Source organism: Rhipicephalus microplus, chromosome 9, assembly GCF_043290135.1.
Source record: "Rhipicephalus microplus isolate Deutch F79 chromosome 9, USDA_Rmic, whole genome shotgun sequence".
NCBI lineage: Eukaryota > Metazoa > Arthropoda > Arachnida > Ixodida > Ixodidae > Rhipicephalus > Rhipicephalus microplus.
In genome coordinates, this window is record NC_134708.1 from 95,214,815 (window position 1) to 95,233,676 (window position 18,862).

General features: G+C 46.1%; 1 protein-coding gene across 3 annotated transcripts in view; it reads right to left on the bottom strand.

Annotated features, from left to right (window-relative positions):
• Positions 1-9,850, bottom strand: part of LOC142771418 (uncharacterized) — a 55,344-nt gene extending 45,494 nt beyond the window's left edge. For all 3 annotated transcript variants that reach the window (XR_012885909.1, XR_012885908.1, XM_075872899.1), the window contains exon 1: positions 9,672-9,850. Coding sequence is in view for 1 of the 3 variants with exons in the window: in XM_075872899.1 (XP_075729014.1) it covers positions 9,672-9,779 (108 nt within the window). In the remaining 2 variants the exon portion in view is untranslated. The remainder of the gene's footprint in view (positions 1-9,671) is intronic.
• Positions 9,851-18,862: the final 9,012 nt, after the last annotated feature.

The following is an 18,862-nucleotide window of genomic DNA, read 5'->3' on the forward strand; positions in this document are numbered from 1 at the left end:
AGTACCTAGTATTGGGTAATGCTCACTATTTATCAGATAAATATAATCAGGTGATTGAAGCCAGCGCTTGATAGAGTAATATATCATGCCAAGTTTCTTGCCGATTGGCTCAAATGGCATCGCTTACAAAGACATTTGTTGTCAGCAGAAATCTTGAGACGTTGCTTCATTAAACGCTGATCACAAGTGGTTTCATTATTTGTAACTGATGCCTAGAAATGCTTGCTTCCAGACTGCCTAGTATCATAACTTTCTTTTACGTGTATACTGTGCCTCTAGGGCATTATGTGGTGCAGTTCCGGTGAAGTTCGACAACATTCATTTTATCGTTTTTTATATCCGTCCACTTAGCAATGTAGCCATTTGTAGCAATCAAAGTATACTTTAGGCTCACTTATCTTTCCGCTGCTCATTTTATCACTTATATAGACTTTATGAGCAATCCAATAAACAGTCATTGGAGCCCTCATATCACTCACATAAAGAAAAAACTGACCATGATCACTCACGTCCCAAGGTTTCTTGCGAGAAAATCATGGGGTGCATCGGTACGAGTCATGCTTCAACTGTACGCTGCACGTTTTCTTGGATTCATGCGCTACCACCTACCTGTGCTTGGCAAGGCTCGCATAACAAACGTACGCGTCCTCCAGTCATTACAAGCTCAAGCACTGAGAATATGCCTCGGTTTTCCGAGATTCGCATCCTCAGCAGCGACTTTCACAATCGCTCATGAACACCCTATCACAACCTACATTCGTGTCGATGCTTTAAGAACGCACATAAGACATGCCGCCCGGATTCAATTGCATCACCTCCTCTCCCTTCCAACTTCCAGGCCACGCTCTGCGTTCTGCTCTATTATCGCCCCACATCGCACGGTGATTCCCATGAACTTCACGCAGGCAGCAAGACCGTCGTTACCATTGTGGTGTCTACATCCACTAGAAGCCGTGATAACTATCCGCAGAATGCAAAAGAAGAAAAATTTGTCAAAATTGTTCCTAAATCAAACAATAATATTGTTTCTGCATGAGAAACACAGTGGACGCATTCACATTTACACGGATGGGTCGGTCACTTCAACAAGTTCAGCAGGCGAATTTTTAATTCCCAGGCCCGTAGCTAGGGGGCGGGGGGTTGAGGGGGTTCTGACCCCCCCACCCGAAATTTTTTGATGCTTTAACTTTTCGGGTGATACAAAATATTTACACGCCTTCACAGCGACCACAGGCTGCCAAAGTTACACTGCAAGTTTCCTGGCATTGCTTCCCTCTTCTTCCTTTCTTAGAACCTACCCTTTTAACAGAACACCTCAGCGCTCTCTCCCCCGCACGCGCACCGGCCCTATTTGTACAGCTTTGCACTTCGCTCTCGCGTTCCTTCGAGTCTTTTTTTTTTCGTCTTTCACACAGTAGCAGCTCTTTTATTGATTCCAGATGCTTTCCTTGTGCACTGCCACTGCAGAAGTTATCCGTCTGTGCGGACCGCACGTGTCGGCTTTGGGTTCCTACGAAAAGCGCGTCTACTTCTGTGAACGTAAACAGTTCGACAGCAACGGCAACACCAACACGACGTGCACAAATTTGCCAGGGAACGAAACCCTTAAGCGGAAAAACTCAGCGGCGCATTCCGAGGACGCAGGCTGCAGGGCAAACTTTTCTCAAACTGTAGTCCTCGCCACCGTAACGAATCATCGAAGATGACATCTACTGAAAGACTGGCATATCCGAGCAACTTCGAACAACCTTAACCACACGCAAGGAAATCTACCTCTTCTGTACACAGAAGGTATATGCACCTCCCTACAAAGCGCACAAAGCGAGGATACAGCCGGCACACAATCCGGCTCCAGCGGTCAACTTTCACCGGAGAAAAAAAAAACGCCGCCAAGCTGGGCTGCGCGCGGGAGTACAGAAGCTGACGTCACAGCCTACGAAGTGCATTTTTGGGGGGTCACGGCTATTTAATTAGCGCAGCCCAGAGAGAATTATGCAGGCGCACAGGAAGCCGTGTGTGAAAAGGTGACTTTTTCACAGGAACAGAGCAACACCTCCTTTCTGGACTGTACGACGGGAGTGCAAAAGTCTCGGCAGTGCATTCTTGGGGGTTCACGTATATTAATGGGAGTATGCAGTGCCCATTGAGTCTTCTGTGAAAAGGTCTTTAAGTAGCGTTAATCCAGTTTGCTGAGGCTGGATTTCTATAATAGGCCTGCATGCACACCTGCTGTAGCGGCGTTCAGAAAACACATGCGCCACGCGGGAGCCGGCGCGTTCATCAAATTTCTACATTCTAGCCACTGTAAAGTAGATAAGAGAGGAAGAAAACATCGCCCGCCGTTCACGCCAGGCAGTCGAAGCAGTCGCAAACGTCTTTTTGGAGCCGCTGGCCACTTCTGTGTGCGTGCACAGGATTGCGGCAGCAAAATGAAAATACACTCTGCAACAACGCAGCAAAGAAGTCTTGCGTGTTACTTCAAGAAAGTTCGAACCGATGAAGCGGACGGCGAAGAACCGCCTCCTTCGAAGGAATAAACTTGGCCCTCCTCAGCACTGATGGAAAGCCAAGCGCGTGCGAACTTCTGTAGCGACTCAGGTGAATGCAACGGTTTATATTAATCCCCCGAGAACGAACACAAGCAGTACACCCATGCGCCACCGGGAAATGATGGTGGCCGCAGTGCAACTCTAAGTGATCTTTGTTCTACAGTCAACGCTGGGCAAAGTGACGCCTTTACCACTGGGCAATGCCCAAGGAAGGTGAGTGGCATGGCACCTACACATTCTGGTTCGCCTCTCCTCTGTGTGACGAGTGCGAATATTTTCGACTTGGGACTGTTTGTCTCGGAAAGCAATAGCGTAAATGATCCAGAGACGATGGAGAAGCTGCTGCTCAATCCGTGGACCTTTCCAGCTAACTATGATTATCCGGCCAGAGTGAAAAGGAATCTGAAGTTCCAACCTCACTGGGTAGATCGTTACCCATTGCTTGTTGATTCAGAGAAGCTTCAAGGAGCATTATGCAAACATTGCGTAGTCTTCGCAAGCGAGTGTGCAGGAAAAGGGGAGCACCAGCGCTTGGGCTGTTTTGTAACTAAGGAGTTCACCAATTACAAGAAAGCCATGGACGCCTTTAAGAGCCACGCATCCAGCAGTTATCACGCCATGTCAACAACGTTATCCGAGAACTTTTTAGCAGTCCGGTCCCGCTCACAGCATGACATCTTAACACAACTTGACCACGGCCTTAAAAAGCAGGCGGAAGAAAACCGCAAGAACTTGCTGCCAATAATAGAAACAATCCTTTTCTGCGGCAGGCAAGAAGTACCGCTCCACGGCACAGACGACTCTGGTCCGATAAATATGTCTGAAGTGCTGCCATTCAAAAATGATGGAAATTTCCGCGCACTGCTTAGGATGAAAGCAAAATGTGAAGATGCCGCCTTGAGAGCTCACATGGAAGCATCTCCGGCGAAGGCGCTGTACACGAGCCCAAAAATTCAAAATGAGTTGATCACCCTCTGTGGTAAAATTATACAAAGGAGGATAGTGGAAAACGTCAACTCAGGTTTGTGTTTTCAGTTCTAGCTGACGAGGCCACTGATATATCTCACACCGCCCACATTTCCCTATGTGTAAGGTACGTTGGACACGACACGTCGGGAGTGCCCATTCTTAAAGAAGATTTTGTAGATTTCGTTCCTGTGTACTATCTCACTGGCAAGGCGCTGGCGATCACAATCCTGAACAGCCTTAGAGGTCATGGCTTTGACCTGAGCCTACTTTGCGGGCAAGGATACGACGGCGCGGCATCAATGAGCGGCCACCTTAACGGTATTCAAGCCTTCATTCGTCAACTAGCGCCCAAAGCGTTGTACGGGCATTGTAGTGCCCACTCGTTGAACCTTGCTCTGCTTCACGCATGCAAACTCCCCAGCATCCGCAACTGTTTGGGAACTGTATCTTCAACCTGTACGTTTGTGAGAGCTTCGCCACAGAGGACGAACCAACTGCGAGACAAAGTAGAAGATTTAACACAAGAAAAAAGAAAATCAGTTCTCTCGTTTTGCCAAACAAGGTGGGTAGAGAGTCAAGATGCACTACAGCGTTTCCTTGAACTGTACGTGCCTATTGTACAATTCCTCGAATATTTGTAAGAAGAAGCCGCGTCATCTGATACTTCATCAAAAGCTTCTCAACTGCTCAATGCCACGACGAAGCCCGAGTTTGTCGTTTCGCTTCAGATCTGTAGCGACCTCTTCTCTTTGACACTGCCACTTTGCAAGTTTCTTCAAAAAGTTGACTGACTTGGCTCAAGCGTGCGATCACTTAAAGAATGTTATAGACGTTCTTTCTACAAAAAGGGCTAGTGCGGAAACCGAATTTATTAAGATTTGTCTGAAGTCGCTCTCTTTGCTGAAGATCATAAATGTTGAGATGGCCCTACCACGCATCACTGGAAGGCAGATGCAAAGAAGCAACGTACATTCTGCTACTCTCGAAGAGTACTACCGGAGGAATGTGTATTTGCCTTTGCTGGCTTACTTCGTAAATCAATTAAAAGACCGGTTCGATGCCCATAAGAATGTCGTGGTTGGCCTTAACATGCTGCTGCCGAAATTCTGCGCATCGGCTAGCCTTTCTGATATTGATGATGCAGTGCAGTTTTACCTTGGCGACATTCCTTCGGCTAATGTCCTCGAAGCAGAGTTCACACTGTGGGTGAACAAATGCTGCCAGATTGAAGAAAATAATCGCCCAGCTTGTGCTTTACAGGCCTTAGAGATGTGCAACCGCGACTTTTTTCCGAACATCCACAGCCTACTTTTTATCCTGGCGACTTTACCCGTGTCGACGTCGACCCCGGAACGGACTTTTTTCACACTGAGAAGGCTGAAGAGCTACCTTCGAAATCATATGAACAACGACAGATTGACCGGACTAGCACTGCTCAGCATCCATCGAGAACTTCAAGTGACCCCAGAACAAGTCCTCACAGAATTTTGCAAGTTGCCGAGAAGGAAAAACTTCCTCGTTTAAACTTCCCTCTATGTTTCAAGAGTCGATTAAAAGCTAAACCCAGCTAGCCCAAGCTTCAACCCTTCTATCCTTTCGCAATTACGAGGAAACTATCCAGCAAGCAGAATGTGCGAACGGTAACAAGAAGATCGGAATGTCGGGCGACTTGTTTGTTTGCTTGCATACATGCTGTCACAGACTGCCATTTTTGCGACCCGGCGTAACGGCAAATTAGCGGGCGCCGCACACCCCCGCTGACCGGTGGAACCGTTCGCTCATAAAAAGACTGGCCGTTAGTGCAGAGAAGTACGGAATAGGGTGTTCTTCAAACGTTAGTCGCCGATGTTTGATCCTTTGTATCTACGGCGGCGTCGGCAGAGTCGTCAAAGGCCGCAATGCACCCCGAACTAGCTGTAGACTACAAGACTCACCGGCTGAAACCAAGAAAACTGACCATCCCCACGAGCAAAACTGCTTGTGGACAAGCCGTATGAGAGAACCCCAACAGGTTGTCACTCTCGCTCAGTTGAGGACCCTCTCCTAATTAAAAAGGGACGTGGTCAATATATTTTTAGGGTGGAGTTTCCAACAATAAAACGTGCTTGATTGGACCCATGTAGAGGTCTCTTTTACCCCAGGACGAGAACCAGGGGACACGGAGGTCGATTTAAGAGCAGGATTTCGCCTTGCTAACCAGTCTAGTTGCTGACCAACATGGTGTAGAAGGAGATCAAGAAGTATCCCTTAAGTGGTTGCGGCTCCGTGTCGGCTGGTCACCTAAACTTAGCCATTCGTCTATTTGTGAGGCGAAATTAACGTCTGTAACGTAGGCATCGGTACTTGTATCTCGAGTAAGCTCAACCTGCCCGAGATCGGCTTCAAGCACTAGCCTCCCGGAAACACCAGCGCTGCAACACCGCCGGCATCGCAGTTGTGCCAGAACTCTCTCTGACTTCTCGCATCCGATCGTCGTGGACTCAATGCTGCCGGTCATCACAGGTATCCTTCACCTGTTTATACCTTCGGACTTTCTCATCTGTAGTTTTATTGTTGGTTAGTTTTGTGTAGTTTGTAAACCTTCTCTCTTGTAAGCTGATTTATTGATTCTATATGTATTTTGTTAGTTGGTATTAAGTGTTGTACTAGATTCCTCTGCAATATTCCTAGATTTTTCTGCAGTGCTGCAATATCACTAGAGTTTTGTTTTTCCCCACATACGTCTCTGATCTCTTCACTGTCTCTGCTTACGTACGGAACGACGTAACCTGCTGCCATTCCCGTCGCCGACTTCGCGCTGGCGACGCTAGAGTGGCAGCTTGTAACACACACATACCATTTTTGTACCGCGGTTACATTGTGTTACTTCATCAGGAGCCGTTGGTCGCGGTGTCCCCGGCTTTGGTGGTGCTATTTTCCTAACTTATTTCTTGCTTTAACCAGAGTTCGAGGGTGACATACCAATTTATTTATTTGGGTACAAATATTTGAAAAGTACCATCGAATTATTACAAGTAAGCGATGTACTTGCTTTGTTCACGAAAATAAGCCAGTATAAATCTTAAAAAATGGCAGCCGTTCTACACGCAACCCCCCCCCCCCCCCCACAAAAGAAATTCCTGGGTACGACCCTGGTAATTCCGGAGAAATATCACGATAAAGTTAAGGACCTCGCATCTGACATCATTTATGGCGGCAGATCTCGCCACCATTCGTGCCGTTCTGGAGTTCCTAGTTGAACCGCAGCAGACATGGTCAATCTTCTCCGACTCCAAAGCAGCCCTCCAGGGCATTGCCTCGCCATATCGTCACGGACCAAACGAACAACTAATTGCTAAAATACGACTGTTTCATCACCGGGCTATAGATAAACAACATGACATAGCGTATCAATGGATACCAGGCCACTGCAGCATTGATGGAAACGACCGTACAGATGAAGCAACCCGATCTGCTCATCATGATGCCCCTTGGGCAGCTATACCATTATCAAGAACTGACGCCGCTGCGAGGCTTCGATCACTTGCACGAGAACGGACACTCGCTCAGTGTAATTCACCGGCATTCACCAACGTCCGCCTTCATAATTTCGACCCACACCTACAGCTACGTCTTCCATCAGGAATAACCAGAGCTGAGGAGACACTTTTGTGCTGTCTAAGGATTGGGGTGGCCTTTACGAATGCTTATTCGTTTCGAATCGGAACGGCCAGCAGCCCAAAATGTGCCAACTGTGGCTGCACAGAGACTTTCTCCCATCTTCTCTGCGAGTGTCCTCGCTTCAGTGGGCCAAGAAAAGAACTATCGAAAGTTTTAGATAGAATGGACAATTGCCAATTGTCGGAAGAAAGGGCATTAGGACACTGGCCGAGACCATCCTCTGCATGCAAGGCATTGAGAGCGTCGTTGCGCTTTCTGCGGGCAAGTGGTCTTAGAGACAGACTGTAAGCAGCGTCGTGGATCGTCTGCTGACCTTCTCCTTTTTTTACAAGGTCTCGTTTCTCTGATCTTTTATACCCCTTACCCCCTTCCCCAGTACAGGGTAGCCAGCCGGCCTGAGAACAGCCTTACCTCCCTCTCCTTCCTCCTTCAATCCTCCTCCTACCCCTCCTCCTCCAAAAACCAGTCGTAGTGACGCTTGCAGCAGGCACTTTACGGTAATTACAATCTTCCGTTACCTGCCTAAAATAAACCGATCTTATATGATCGATGCCTTTATTCATCTGTTTTAATACGCTAAACTTGTTTTAGGTGCACTTCGCGCATCGGGTAGTTAGTCTGAGCATTGGACTTGTGGGATAAGTGTTAATTTGCCCGTTTTGGCAACAGGGTGACTTTTCACAGATGTCTGCTCAATTCAGTTGTGCGTGTTTTGTTCGAAAAATACGCTTAACCGACAATCTTAAAAAAAAACCGTGCAGCCGCTCAAGGTTGTGCTTGCGTAACCTCAAAATTGTGTAGTTTGAATCACTCTTGGAACTTAATTATCAAATTGTGGTGTCAGCTTTTATTATGACAATGTTTAGGGCTTATAATTGCTACATATTCATGCCAGCTATTCAACCCAGCGCTTCTCAGAGTCGGGGAAGAGTTATTCTACCAAACATATTTTCAAATCTCCGCCGCATAACGTGTGTAGTCGAGTTTTTCAGCCAGTTTACCAGAGCTTTGGTTTCACTTCTCTTGTTATATTATACTCAGGTCCACATACATTGCAGCTCCAATGGCGTCATCGTCACGTGCGCATGGCTGCGCACCTGCCCCACGTGATGCGGGCGCCGCGCGAAACTATCTTGCAACCACACGTGAGTGGAGTCAGGAAAAGCCAACCCCGATGACATCACCTAAGTGTCAAGCTCTGACAACAAGGATCTATCCTGTCAGCTTCAGGCATCCACGACCATTTAGGGGTTTGCGTCCAGTAACCGCACGTGCGAACTTACTGGCCTTTGTTCACAATCATAGATCAATTCTAGTTACGTGTGTGGTACACCAACGCTAAGGTACAACGGGCTGGCGCCGGCAGCGAGCTTCTCTTGGCAACAAGAAGGCTGCTCGGAGCTAACCTCGACCCAACACTACGAAGTGGTGCCAGACGTTTCAGGATGGTGCGAAATTTCGTTCATTCTTTTCACTACCATCTGCAAAAACCCAGATAAATACTATTGTATGCAAATTTAGGAGCCCCAGCCAATGTGAAGGGAGGTGGTTCACGAAAATACGTGACGCCAGATGAATTCGTAAATTGCATTTACCATCCGATTTTTATGGCAAGGTTCACGGTGCTGCAATCCAACTGCATTGAAACACCAGCAGGCTCAACTTGTTAAAAGCATAAATTTGTGTTAAATGTGCACGAGACCACCTGAATGTTACAAAAAATGACAAAGTTTTTTACCACATGGCACGAGCAAGTAAATAGTAGCTCCGTTTTGAGTTTTTTCTTTATAATAAAACATCGATGTGAAGTGCATATATTGTTTTTGCACTATTCGTGGGTCAGTTATCTGCCAATTGTATATCTTGAATTTTCTTCGTTTTCGAAGTTTCGCTTACTTAGTATTTTAAATTTTCTGTTTATGTGGTGGGGGCAAAATTTTGTACACATTCCAACTTTCGTACCACCTATAAATTGCTATACGACCTATATATTTTGAAAGAAGAATTCATTGGGTATATCTTCGTTTCCGGTAGTGCGTTGAGTACTTTTGCACGGGAAAAAGCTTTCTTCGGGGGAATATGAAAAAAACATCGTTTTCTCGCGGCAATGAAAGAGTTTAGATGGCTAGTTTTACGCACGCAGACACTCTCTTCATCGTTGAATGGTTCATGTTTTGACAGAGAAGCGAAGCATGTCAATTGAAGGGAAGGTGATGAGTATGAAGCGTAATTACGCTACACCCTTCCATTCTACCTTAAGCGTCCTCGAGGCTTTCGTATTGCTTTGAACGAAACGATTTCCAATTCTGGAGTTTGCGGCCTTCTGGCATAGCCAAGAACTGATTATTTGCATTACTCGGAAGTCACACTGATCAATTACCGCTGAGACTAACCAATGAATAAAGCATAATGTCAATTTTTAATTACGTACGAGTGTGTTCAAGGGTTCAACAATTTTTAGGCGACAACAACAACACAAAAATTATAGCTCACCTGTTTCACACTCACAAGAGACCGAGGAGCTATAGAGTTCGTGAATGTTGCAAACCTAAAATCAGTTGCAGAAAGAATCAATATGGCTACTACAACCTCTCTTCGCATCCCGCTTCTGTTTACTGCACGTAACACCGAAGTGCGCCCCACGTGAAGCTTATTCCAACCGACTGGGCGTTCAAGGCACAACGGCAACTCTACTCTTCTGTCCATTAGCTAACAAAGGGAAGTGTATCTAAGTCATTGTTTCGGTCGTATTGTTCATTTGAATGGCCGCTAAGAATTCCAATAAGAATAATTGCTAAAAAATGGCTCGACTACAAAAACCTCAGCACATAACTGACGTTTCGACAATAGAGGGAAATGCCATTTGAAAGAAACTTATGTTTTTCCACCGAAGCATAGAGTTTCCTAATATACTCTAGAAGGAACTCTGGCGCTAGTGTCTAAGGGAACTGCAACGCACGGCGCTTCAGTGAGCATGGGAATGATGGGTAGTCACTCATTTGTCTAATATTCGTACTTCTGGCCTGTTTTTGGCTTCATGTGTGTTAGTGTGGCTTGGAGTTGTTTTCTTACGAAACAAATATTAGCAAATGTTCAGTGGTTGCGCTTCACCAATTTATTCTTTTAGACTTACCTTTCCAAATTGGGTAACGAAGTATAAAAGGGTACAGTATATTTTTGAAAACAAAACTGAAACACAGCAATAAACGAAGCAGCAAGTACGAATTGCCACCCGCGAGTACGATGACTAGACAAATGGGTGTACTGCCCATGATTCCTATGATCGCTAAACGAACGCAGTGCCAGAGTTTTCTTTAGTTAAATTTAGGAAACTCTATGCGCCGAAGTACTTGGTGTAGCAGGAGCCCTGCATTGTACGCAAGCTCTGATCACTTTACATATTTGTGAACGCTTGCGTCTCTTTTTATTGAGAACGTCAATCCCAAGCAATATATCTGCAAGTGATTAACCTTGGCCCAGCATCGGTAAATGTGTCCTGCAACATTCTATCAACGTACGCAACTCATGGTTATAAAACTTTCTTAGCCATCGGCCTAATTTTGCGTTTTTAACATCGACCCCACAGTGGTAGCTTGCCGTCATTAGGCCGAATTCCGCTAACTGTCGACGGGGTGGTGCTAAATGGCCTGCATTGCGCCAAAGTCAATGCTTCGGCCACAACTGCGTCAATCTGAAGCAGTCAGCAGCGCTTCACCTGCGTTGGTCTACCATGGGTTAAATAGGTATGCCACTACTAGGGCTATTCCAGACTTTCTAAAAAACACTGGACTGGATACTAAGCTACAGGGGAATCACTGTGCTAAGTGGCTACTGCACAAAGGCACCACCTCTTCCGGTTCTCACTATTACCCTTCATTTTTCAAGGACGGTAGCCTTTTTTGGGGACCTTCGACGGGAAAATTTAGGTCTGTTTGTCTGTCCAACCGTGCGTCCGTCCGTGCATTTGTCTGTTTGTCCACCCTAATGATACCTCAAACGGCCGACCCCATCCGCAGCGTCCACCAATATTGCTCAATGCTTAGCGATCATACATGTGTGATTGTCAATTAAAAAACAGTTGTTGCGCATATCTGAGGCGCCATAACAACGCTTCAAAGTTTTGTATGTCTGCCTTTATACTAGAAGAGGCACACACAAGTCTAAGGAATGTAGCGTTTATCGCGCTTCGCTGACAGTGCAAGGCAATGCTCAAAAAGGTGTTGCAAACGCTTTGCTACGACGTCACGGTGGTAGCACCTGCCCGTCGCTTTGCGTTCTACACCTTATCACCTCCAAGACTGGTGCGCATGTTTCTCCGCGGGCTGCACGTCTTCATTTTCGAAGATAACTGCCAGATGGCGCCTACGTCTAACGTGCCTTAGAGTTACTGTATATGCTACCTTTAGGTAGCAGATTTGCGCCAAAGTACGCCATCTTGGGTTCAAATGCCTTGCAGGAAAGCCACTCGCATCCACGTAGGAGCAACGCTCGCGCCTCAGAGGTCTACATTGTTCCTCAATATTGAGAGAATATGGTATTAGCGTGGCTTAATTTTTTCACTTTCTTTCTATTTTTAAAAATATGAGTAAAACTTGGTTGCTCCGGTCACACCTAGAAGCCTTTATTTGATGCTTACGTTTATGGTATGTAATAGTAGAACAAAGTGCGTCGGCTCGTGAAACCAGTAAGATGGTTGGTTTATACTAGATTTTTATTTATGGTTGGTTACACTAGCTTCCTCTTCTTTTCTGCTGTTTTTCCAATTTACAAATATGAAATTATTTTTGCACTTTTGATCGCAATTGAACCAGTAAGGGATATGTTTTTTAATTGTGTTGGACTCGTTCGTTAACTGTGTGAGAGAGCCAGGTGTAGATTTTTTGGCCTTCAACTGAATCAAGCTGTATTGCGATCGAGAGTATCCGTGCGACGCCCATATTACGCGCAGCTCTCTCTTACGCTCGTATTTCAATTGCGGCTCACGACAGCTGATGTGAATCGTTGTTCAACAGCCCTGTGGCGCCCAACATTCCTTCCGCGTAAGGTTTGAAAGCTGCATTGAATTCACGTAATTTGCGCACTAGCTGCAACACCTTGTCGATTTGAATAAGCCTAGTTTAACATATCGTTTCTCTATAGTGCAACTGCGGTCACAAGAGCAGTTAATACCTTTTTAGAAACAACTGGACTATGTTCGCGGCTATAAAATGTGTCTCAGCTAGAAAACACTACATACTCACCTCTCTATCTCACCATCGTCATCCATTAATCTTTCTTTTCCCCTTTCCCTTCCCCCAGTGTAGAGTAGCAAGCTAGAGCAAACTATCGCTCAGGCCGACCTCTCTGCCTTTCTGTAATAAACATACTTCCTTCCTTCCTTCCTTCTCTATTTGTAGTGTTATACCAGTCAGACCAATTGGGACGTATGCAGCCGACCCACGCTGACCAACTCTGCATGTATAACGTAATCACTGCATCTGTGGGTAATAAAAATTTAGCCAGTTTGCAGTGCCATGGATAGATAAAAAGAAGTCAAACATTTGTTTCTTCCTTACCGAAGACTTATCTTTCTCTAGCAACACCCGCGTCTAAGCACATGGGCGGTAAGTAGTACAACTTACCACCAAATGTACTTGATACCACATTTCTCTCGACCAACATGACTACAGTACCGAAGAAGTGCGGCGAAAATAACAACAGCCGATGTCCAACAAGCTTCATCTGCCCGGAATCATCGTATCGTTGGCTTCTCCACAGTGCAGTTGAACCACGTATGACCACGTGTCGGCGCTCGGTGAATAGGGGCACTGAAATCCCGCAGGTGGAGCGAGCGGCGCCCGGAAAACAGTGGCACAACTCTGCTACCTAAAGGTAGCATATACAGTAACTAACGAGCATCGATGCGCTCGTTCGCCTCCGCTACACGCTCGAGGCACTCTAACGCAGTGCCTCCAGAATAGCATTCACCGATTTTCAAGCGCAGAATATGAAATAGACGTTTTGTTCACTCCCTCCAGACGCAATACTATCGTCTTTCGACGACATTTGTGGTGTAACATAGAGATTTGGGACCAATTTTTTCAGCTCAATTACCTAATGCCCTGCGTGGAGTAGGAGGCACGAGCAAGTTAGCTAAGACTGTTCTCTCTGTCTCCTAATAAATTATCTTTTTCTCTTCCGTACTGTCACGAATGAATGCGACAGCTTAATGTAACTTATGCTCAAGATTACTTCAGTGAACTTCTCACTTTTTACTAAAAAAAAATCAGTGGAAATAAGAAAATGGCCGATCAAGCAAAATGAATGTGATGTGTTTCAGTTGGCTCGCTCCACAATTTTTTCATTTCCGGCACACTTTCAGTCCAAAAATCAATTACAGTGCTCGGTACTTATCTATTTGCCTTTGCCTTATCATCTATGCACAGTAATTTCGGTATTATAGTTGTTATGATGCATGAAATCCAAAAGTGAACGGTTTGATGCCGCCGTAATGAAATGATGAATAAATTTTATTTGAAGTCCGGCTGTTTCCTCTGGGTGAGGTGGGGAAAGAGAGGATTAACTCCTGTCTTTTCCCACCCTCTGTCGATTACGATGGCGGTGCCTCAGGTGATTTCTCGAAGTCCTTGGACCCTGGTGGCATCCTCGGATTGTCGGATTATCGGATGGCCTAAAGCTGGTTGGCCTGCTCGTCGCTCGTGGGTGCCGCCTCCCAGTGACAGCGCAGCTGACGAACCGCAACAGTGTCTGTAGTTGCGGCGGAGGCCGGCCCCTGCCCTCGGGCGGTTGTAGCAGCAGGAGTTCGTCCCTGCCTAACATGCGTCGCGAAGGGAGTGGCGGCAGCGACATTACTTTTTTGGGCACATTTCCAAACGATGCGCCGCATGTGGCCCTTTCCCCGCACGCTTTACACGTGTCCATTGGGTATATGCTCGGATAACACAGACGTGGTATCACCGGGCTGCGGAACGTATTTGTCTGTAACAACCTCAGAGTTTCGGCCTGTCTTTTGTTCAATTTGTTGTGTGGTGGGGGGTATTTGCGTCTGTTTATTCTGTAATGTGGTGCAATGTCGTTGATTGTGGTCAAGCGACCACACTACGACCATTCCGTTTGTTATTGTTGTGTTGATAATGTCATCGCCCCGCTCTCGGAGGTGAAGGCGGCCACTGAATGGGCCGCGGCTCAGTGAGTGAGATGAGCCGCAGTGTGGGCCACCTGGCTGCCTGCGAGCTGGGCGCTAGTGTTAGCCGGGGTCCACAGAAAGAAGACGGTCGCATTTTCAGTTTTTAGAAGCGAGAACGACGACACCAAGCCCATCGCTACTCGAAGCTCGCCGCCGTCCTTGTTGCCATAACTTGACTGAAGCATCCGGGCCGCCAGGCACGAGATGCTACCGCGCGCGATGGCACGGACGGCAGCTTGCGAGTCACTGATTACAACTGCAGCTTCCGGTGCCGCGACCAGTGCAGGAGAAATCATCGTCTCTTCGGCCGTCCCTTTGTGTTCAGTACGTACCGTGGCACTCGCGAACCATTTGCCCTTGCGATTCTCCATGGCATTCACGTGTGCACGCCTTCCCTCTGGGTATAGTGCGGCGTCCACGTACGTAAGAGGCTGCTATTTTATTGAAGTGGGAAATCACGTTAATTTAGAATTCAGTGTACAATGAAAACGCAGGATGGTCAAAGAATAACACCAGTTTTTAGAGGCAAAGCTCTCTGAAGCGGCACCCGTTCGTCCCTCGTAATATTATGCTTATCGCAATCCGGCAGTAAGCTAGAGCCAATACTCAATCGATATAAAGTTAAAAAGGCTGTACTAAACCGCCGTTTGATATGGATTCATCTCATTTCGTAGAAACTGATTGAGTACTTGTTTATTGAATATTTTCTAGATTGCTTCCTTTATAGGTTTGTTGATTACTTTTCTGTTTTTTGTTCAATTGAATAACAGCCTAAAATAACGTGACTTACGGTATGCAAGTCAGCAACATGCATTTGGTCTAGTTATCGCACGTAGCGATAGCAATATTTATACTCTGGTTGAAGCAAGAGGTGCGGTTAAAACCAAAATAGCTAGGTGCAAGAACATTAGTCTAGCACTGCAAAACAAATAAATTGAGTAACCATAAATCTTCCTTCTCTACGTCACCTTCAGCTGCAGCAGCATGACTAAGCCAGTCAAGGCCAAAGCCTTCTGGGCGTTCTACCAATTCATGCACTTTTTGCGTGCTGCTGCCACGTTATATCCGGCAATTTCTTAATTTCATCCACCCACGTTATGTTCTCTCCCTCCTCACGCGTTTCTTTTCCCATAAAAGCTACTCGTTCACTCCTAATGATCACTGCTGATCCGGCCTACTTGCTTCGTAACCTAACTCAACTTCATTTCTTTTTGATTCCACTTAGATGTCATTATCTCCCAGTTCTATCTTTAGCCACTCTGCTTTATTTCTGTATCTTACAGTTACACTTATGATTTTCCTTTCCAATGCTCAGCGTGTTCTTCATCACTTTGGGTAGAGAGAGATTGTACACATGCATGTTCCTACTCCATGCACCGGTATGACGCCAGCTCTGTAGTTCAGTAATAAACTTTGGCGAGCATGCAGCCATTCTCGTGGTGCTTGTGAACAAAGGTATACAAGTTAATGTGTTAGAGGACTGATCTGCCACATTTCTAAACACAATAAAAAAGAACATCTGTAGCTGGTTCATTCAGCAATAGAGTTGAAGCCGTCTCTGCGGAAAACACTAAAAGCTCACTGACAGCCGACTGACTGCTTTAATTCTCAGTCTACGCTGTAGAGGCAAAATCGGGTATACATCTGTTTGCGAGTAGGCGTATGGTGATGAAAACCTTTATTGAAGGAACAAGAGTGATACAACTGCTGCTGCAAGCGTGCGTGGACAGTAACGACAAACACTGAGGGACAGTTTGTGAGCCTTGCCAGATGTTGCCTTTCACAGCTAAAAACTTGAAATAGAATATTTTGTTTGGCCAGCTTGCGCTTGTTTTACGCATTCTTCCATGTTTTTTTTCTAATTTCGTCTAGTTTGCGCCTTATTTCTTCTGTAAAAGAATTATCACATGCTTAGTGTCTCACGTGTAGGGGGCACCGATGGGGCTCACGTCATTGTCTGGTACTTCTTCGTCGTTCCTTAAGGGACGTTGAGGGCAATCTGTTTTGATGGACGAAGTTAGTGTCTAGCTAGCTCGACTCAGGTTCTGGTTCTATCAGGTGGAGGTGCTCTCCAATTCATCTAAGTTCACGGCTGTGGTTAGCTTTCACGGAGGCAAGTTGGTTTAATGGAGACTGCAGGAGCCCTGGCCTCCTGGTGGTTACCGTGCACAGTGACCTGCTGGCCTGGTCTCACACGCACTACGTTCCTGCTACAGTGATGATAGTAGGTCCTGTGTCGTTGGCGTATTTCTCGAAGACAGCCCTAGTCCACGTCCACTGGGATGGTTTTCGGTTTTAATGGGCTAGTAGGTACCGGCAGCAGCGCTTTCATGTGGCGTCCGATCGGCCTTTGCGTGGGGGCTGGGGCTCATCATCACGTGGGATGATGAGCCACTCCAGCAAAGCCATCTCAAACACTGCCTTTTAAACGGGCACTATTTTAAGGCTTTTTCCCTTTTTTATCCTTCTCTTATTCATGCCGTTTGACCACGGTTGTTAGGGGCTTGAAGGTGTTCCAACATTTCTTGAACTCGTGACTAACAAAAAGCAGATCATTATCGCTGCACAATTGAGTGGGTAAGCCATGAACGAAAAAGATTTCTGGTCACCATGCTTTAGGTGAGCTCATTGTTGTGGTTCTAAACTCGCAATTTAAAAAAAAAACGGGTATAAGTCGGCAGTGACTGCGAAATCATAGTCTCGAAAACATAGCACGTCCACGCCGGCAACCTACCATGGTAGTTTAGGTACATCGCGGCTCATAAGAGCCCATTTGAGATCTTTATGAGAACTAACAGACAATAATAATAATGAAAGCTTGGGACATGTTATTAAAAGTTGTTTTAAAGTAAATGTAAAGATTAGAAGTTATTTTAAAGTAAATGTAAAGATAAAAAAGTGGACGAAAAGCCAACTTGCCACTGACAAGATCCGTACTTGTGACCTCCGGAAAACACGCCCGATGTTCTATCATTGAGCTGCAGTGGCGGTCAAACATGTGCTGCCTTAAAGTGGAATATATGTGTGTTTAAACGTAGGACAGTTAGTAAGCGCCACTTGTCGCCATTAAGGCGATGTGGAACTCTTTTGTTTTGCTGCTTTGGCGTCACGTAGTAGGTGATCTGATTACGAGATAGCAGATGATCAATAGTTCCTGGCATACCTCATCGCGCCATCAAGCTTGCTAAAACGACACCCCGGCTAAGTGTATAGTCTAAATAGTAAGCGCTCGTCTTTTTTCATTTAAAGTGTACACACTTTGCACACTTTGCAAATGTGGCACAATCTACACGCTTTACAAAACCGTTTGATGCCGCTTGACATGTTCGTCCAAAGCATCACGTGCCTTGCTCTAGTATTCTTCTTTCCAGTTCCAACATGCACCGCGTGAAGAGTGCGAATTATTTCTGACATATTCATTTGGGGCACAAATGTGTTGTTTCTCCGGAATACAGGGTCACCTTGTCCATGCATTTTGTCCGGTAATCTCACCACTTTTCAAACGGCTCGCCGATATTTTGCTCCTAAAACGACCACGTGGTATGGCGTGTTCTCGGAGCTTACCCAGTACCGCGTCTTCATTGGTTGCACGAAGTATATCCTGCAGCATGTCATACAAGGCGTAAATACGATCAAGAACGGGCACTTGGAACTGCTCGTGATCTTTGTCTTTATTTCGCTAGGAAACATTTATAAGGCATCTGTGAGGCATAGTTCTTTGGCAGGTTTGTAGTACGTAAATCGAATAGTGTAAAGTTGCAGAGTTTGGAGGCACTAGTATACACGGAACTCGTGCGATGGCTTATCGAATATCGTAACTGAGATGCGGTTATCAGTCTCAACAGTCACCGCATGTGGTTCGTTTATCTAGTAATGAAATCTGGCGCCACCATGTCGAATAGCGAATGTTTCTCTAGCTGTGCGTATTGTATATGCGCGACTGTAAATGTCCTTGGTGAAAGTGCGACAGACTGCGGATCTTGCGTCAAAAGATCACCTACCCTCAGCTGGATTGCGTCCATGGATAATGTACCTTGTTTACTAGAGTCAAAATGCCGGAGGATGGGTGCTTGGATCAGAGCCTCGCGCAGTCTATGAAAGCTATCTTGCTGCGTGTTGGTCCAGAGCCATACAGTGTCTTTCCGCAGCAAAGTGGGGGCGTGACATTTTTACCGACGTGAGCTTACATCCACTTTTCGTGCAGGTTCTTTTCAGTACCCTGCTGTTTCCGTTTCGTGGATTATTCACTGCGAGTGGAGGCGAGTCAACGCAGTCTTATTGTACATCGATAAATGCGTGTAAACCCCTGCTGATGTTTTTTTTATTGATAGATTGATATGTGGGGTTCAACGTCCCAAAACCACGATAAGATTGTGAGAGACGCCGTAGTGGAAGACTCTGGAAGTTTCGACCACCTGGGGTTCTTTAACGTGCACCCAAATCTGAGCACACGGGCCTACAACATTTCCGCTTCCATCAGAAATGCAGCTACCGCAGC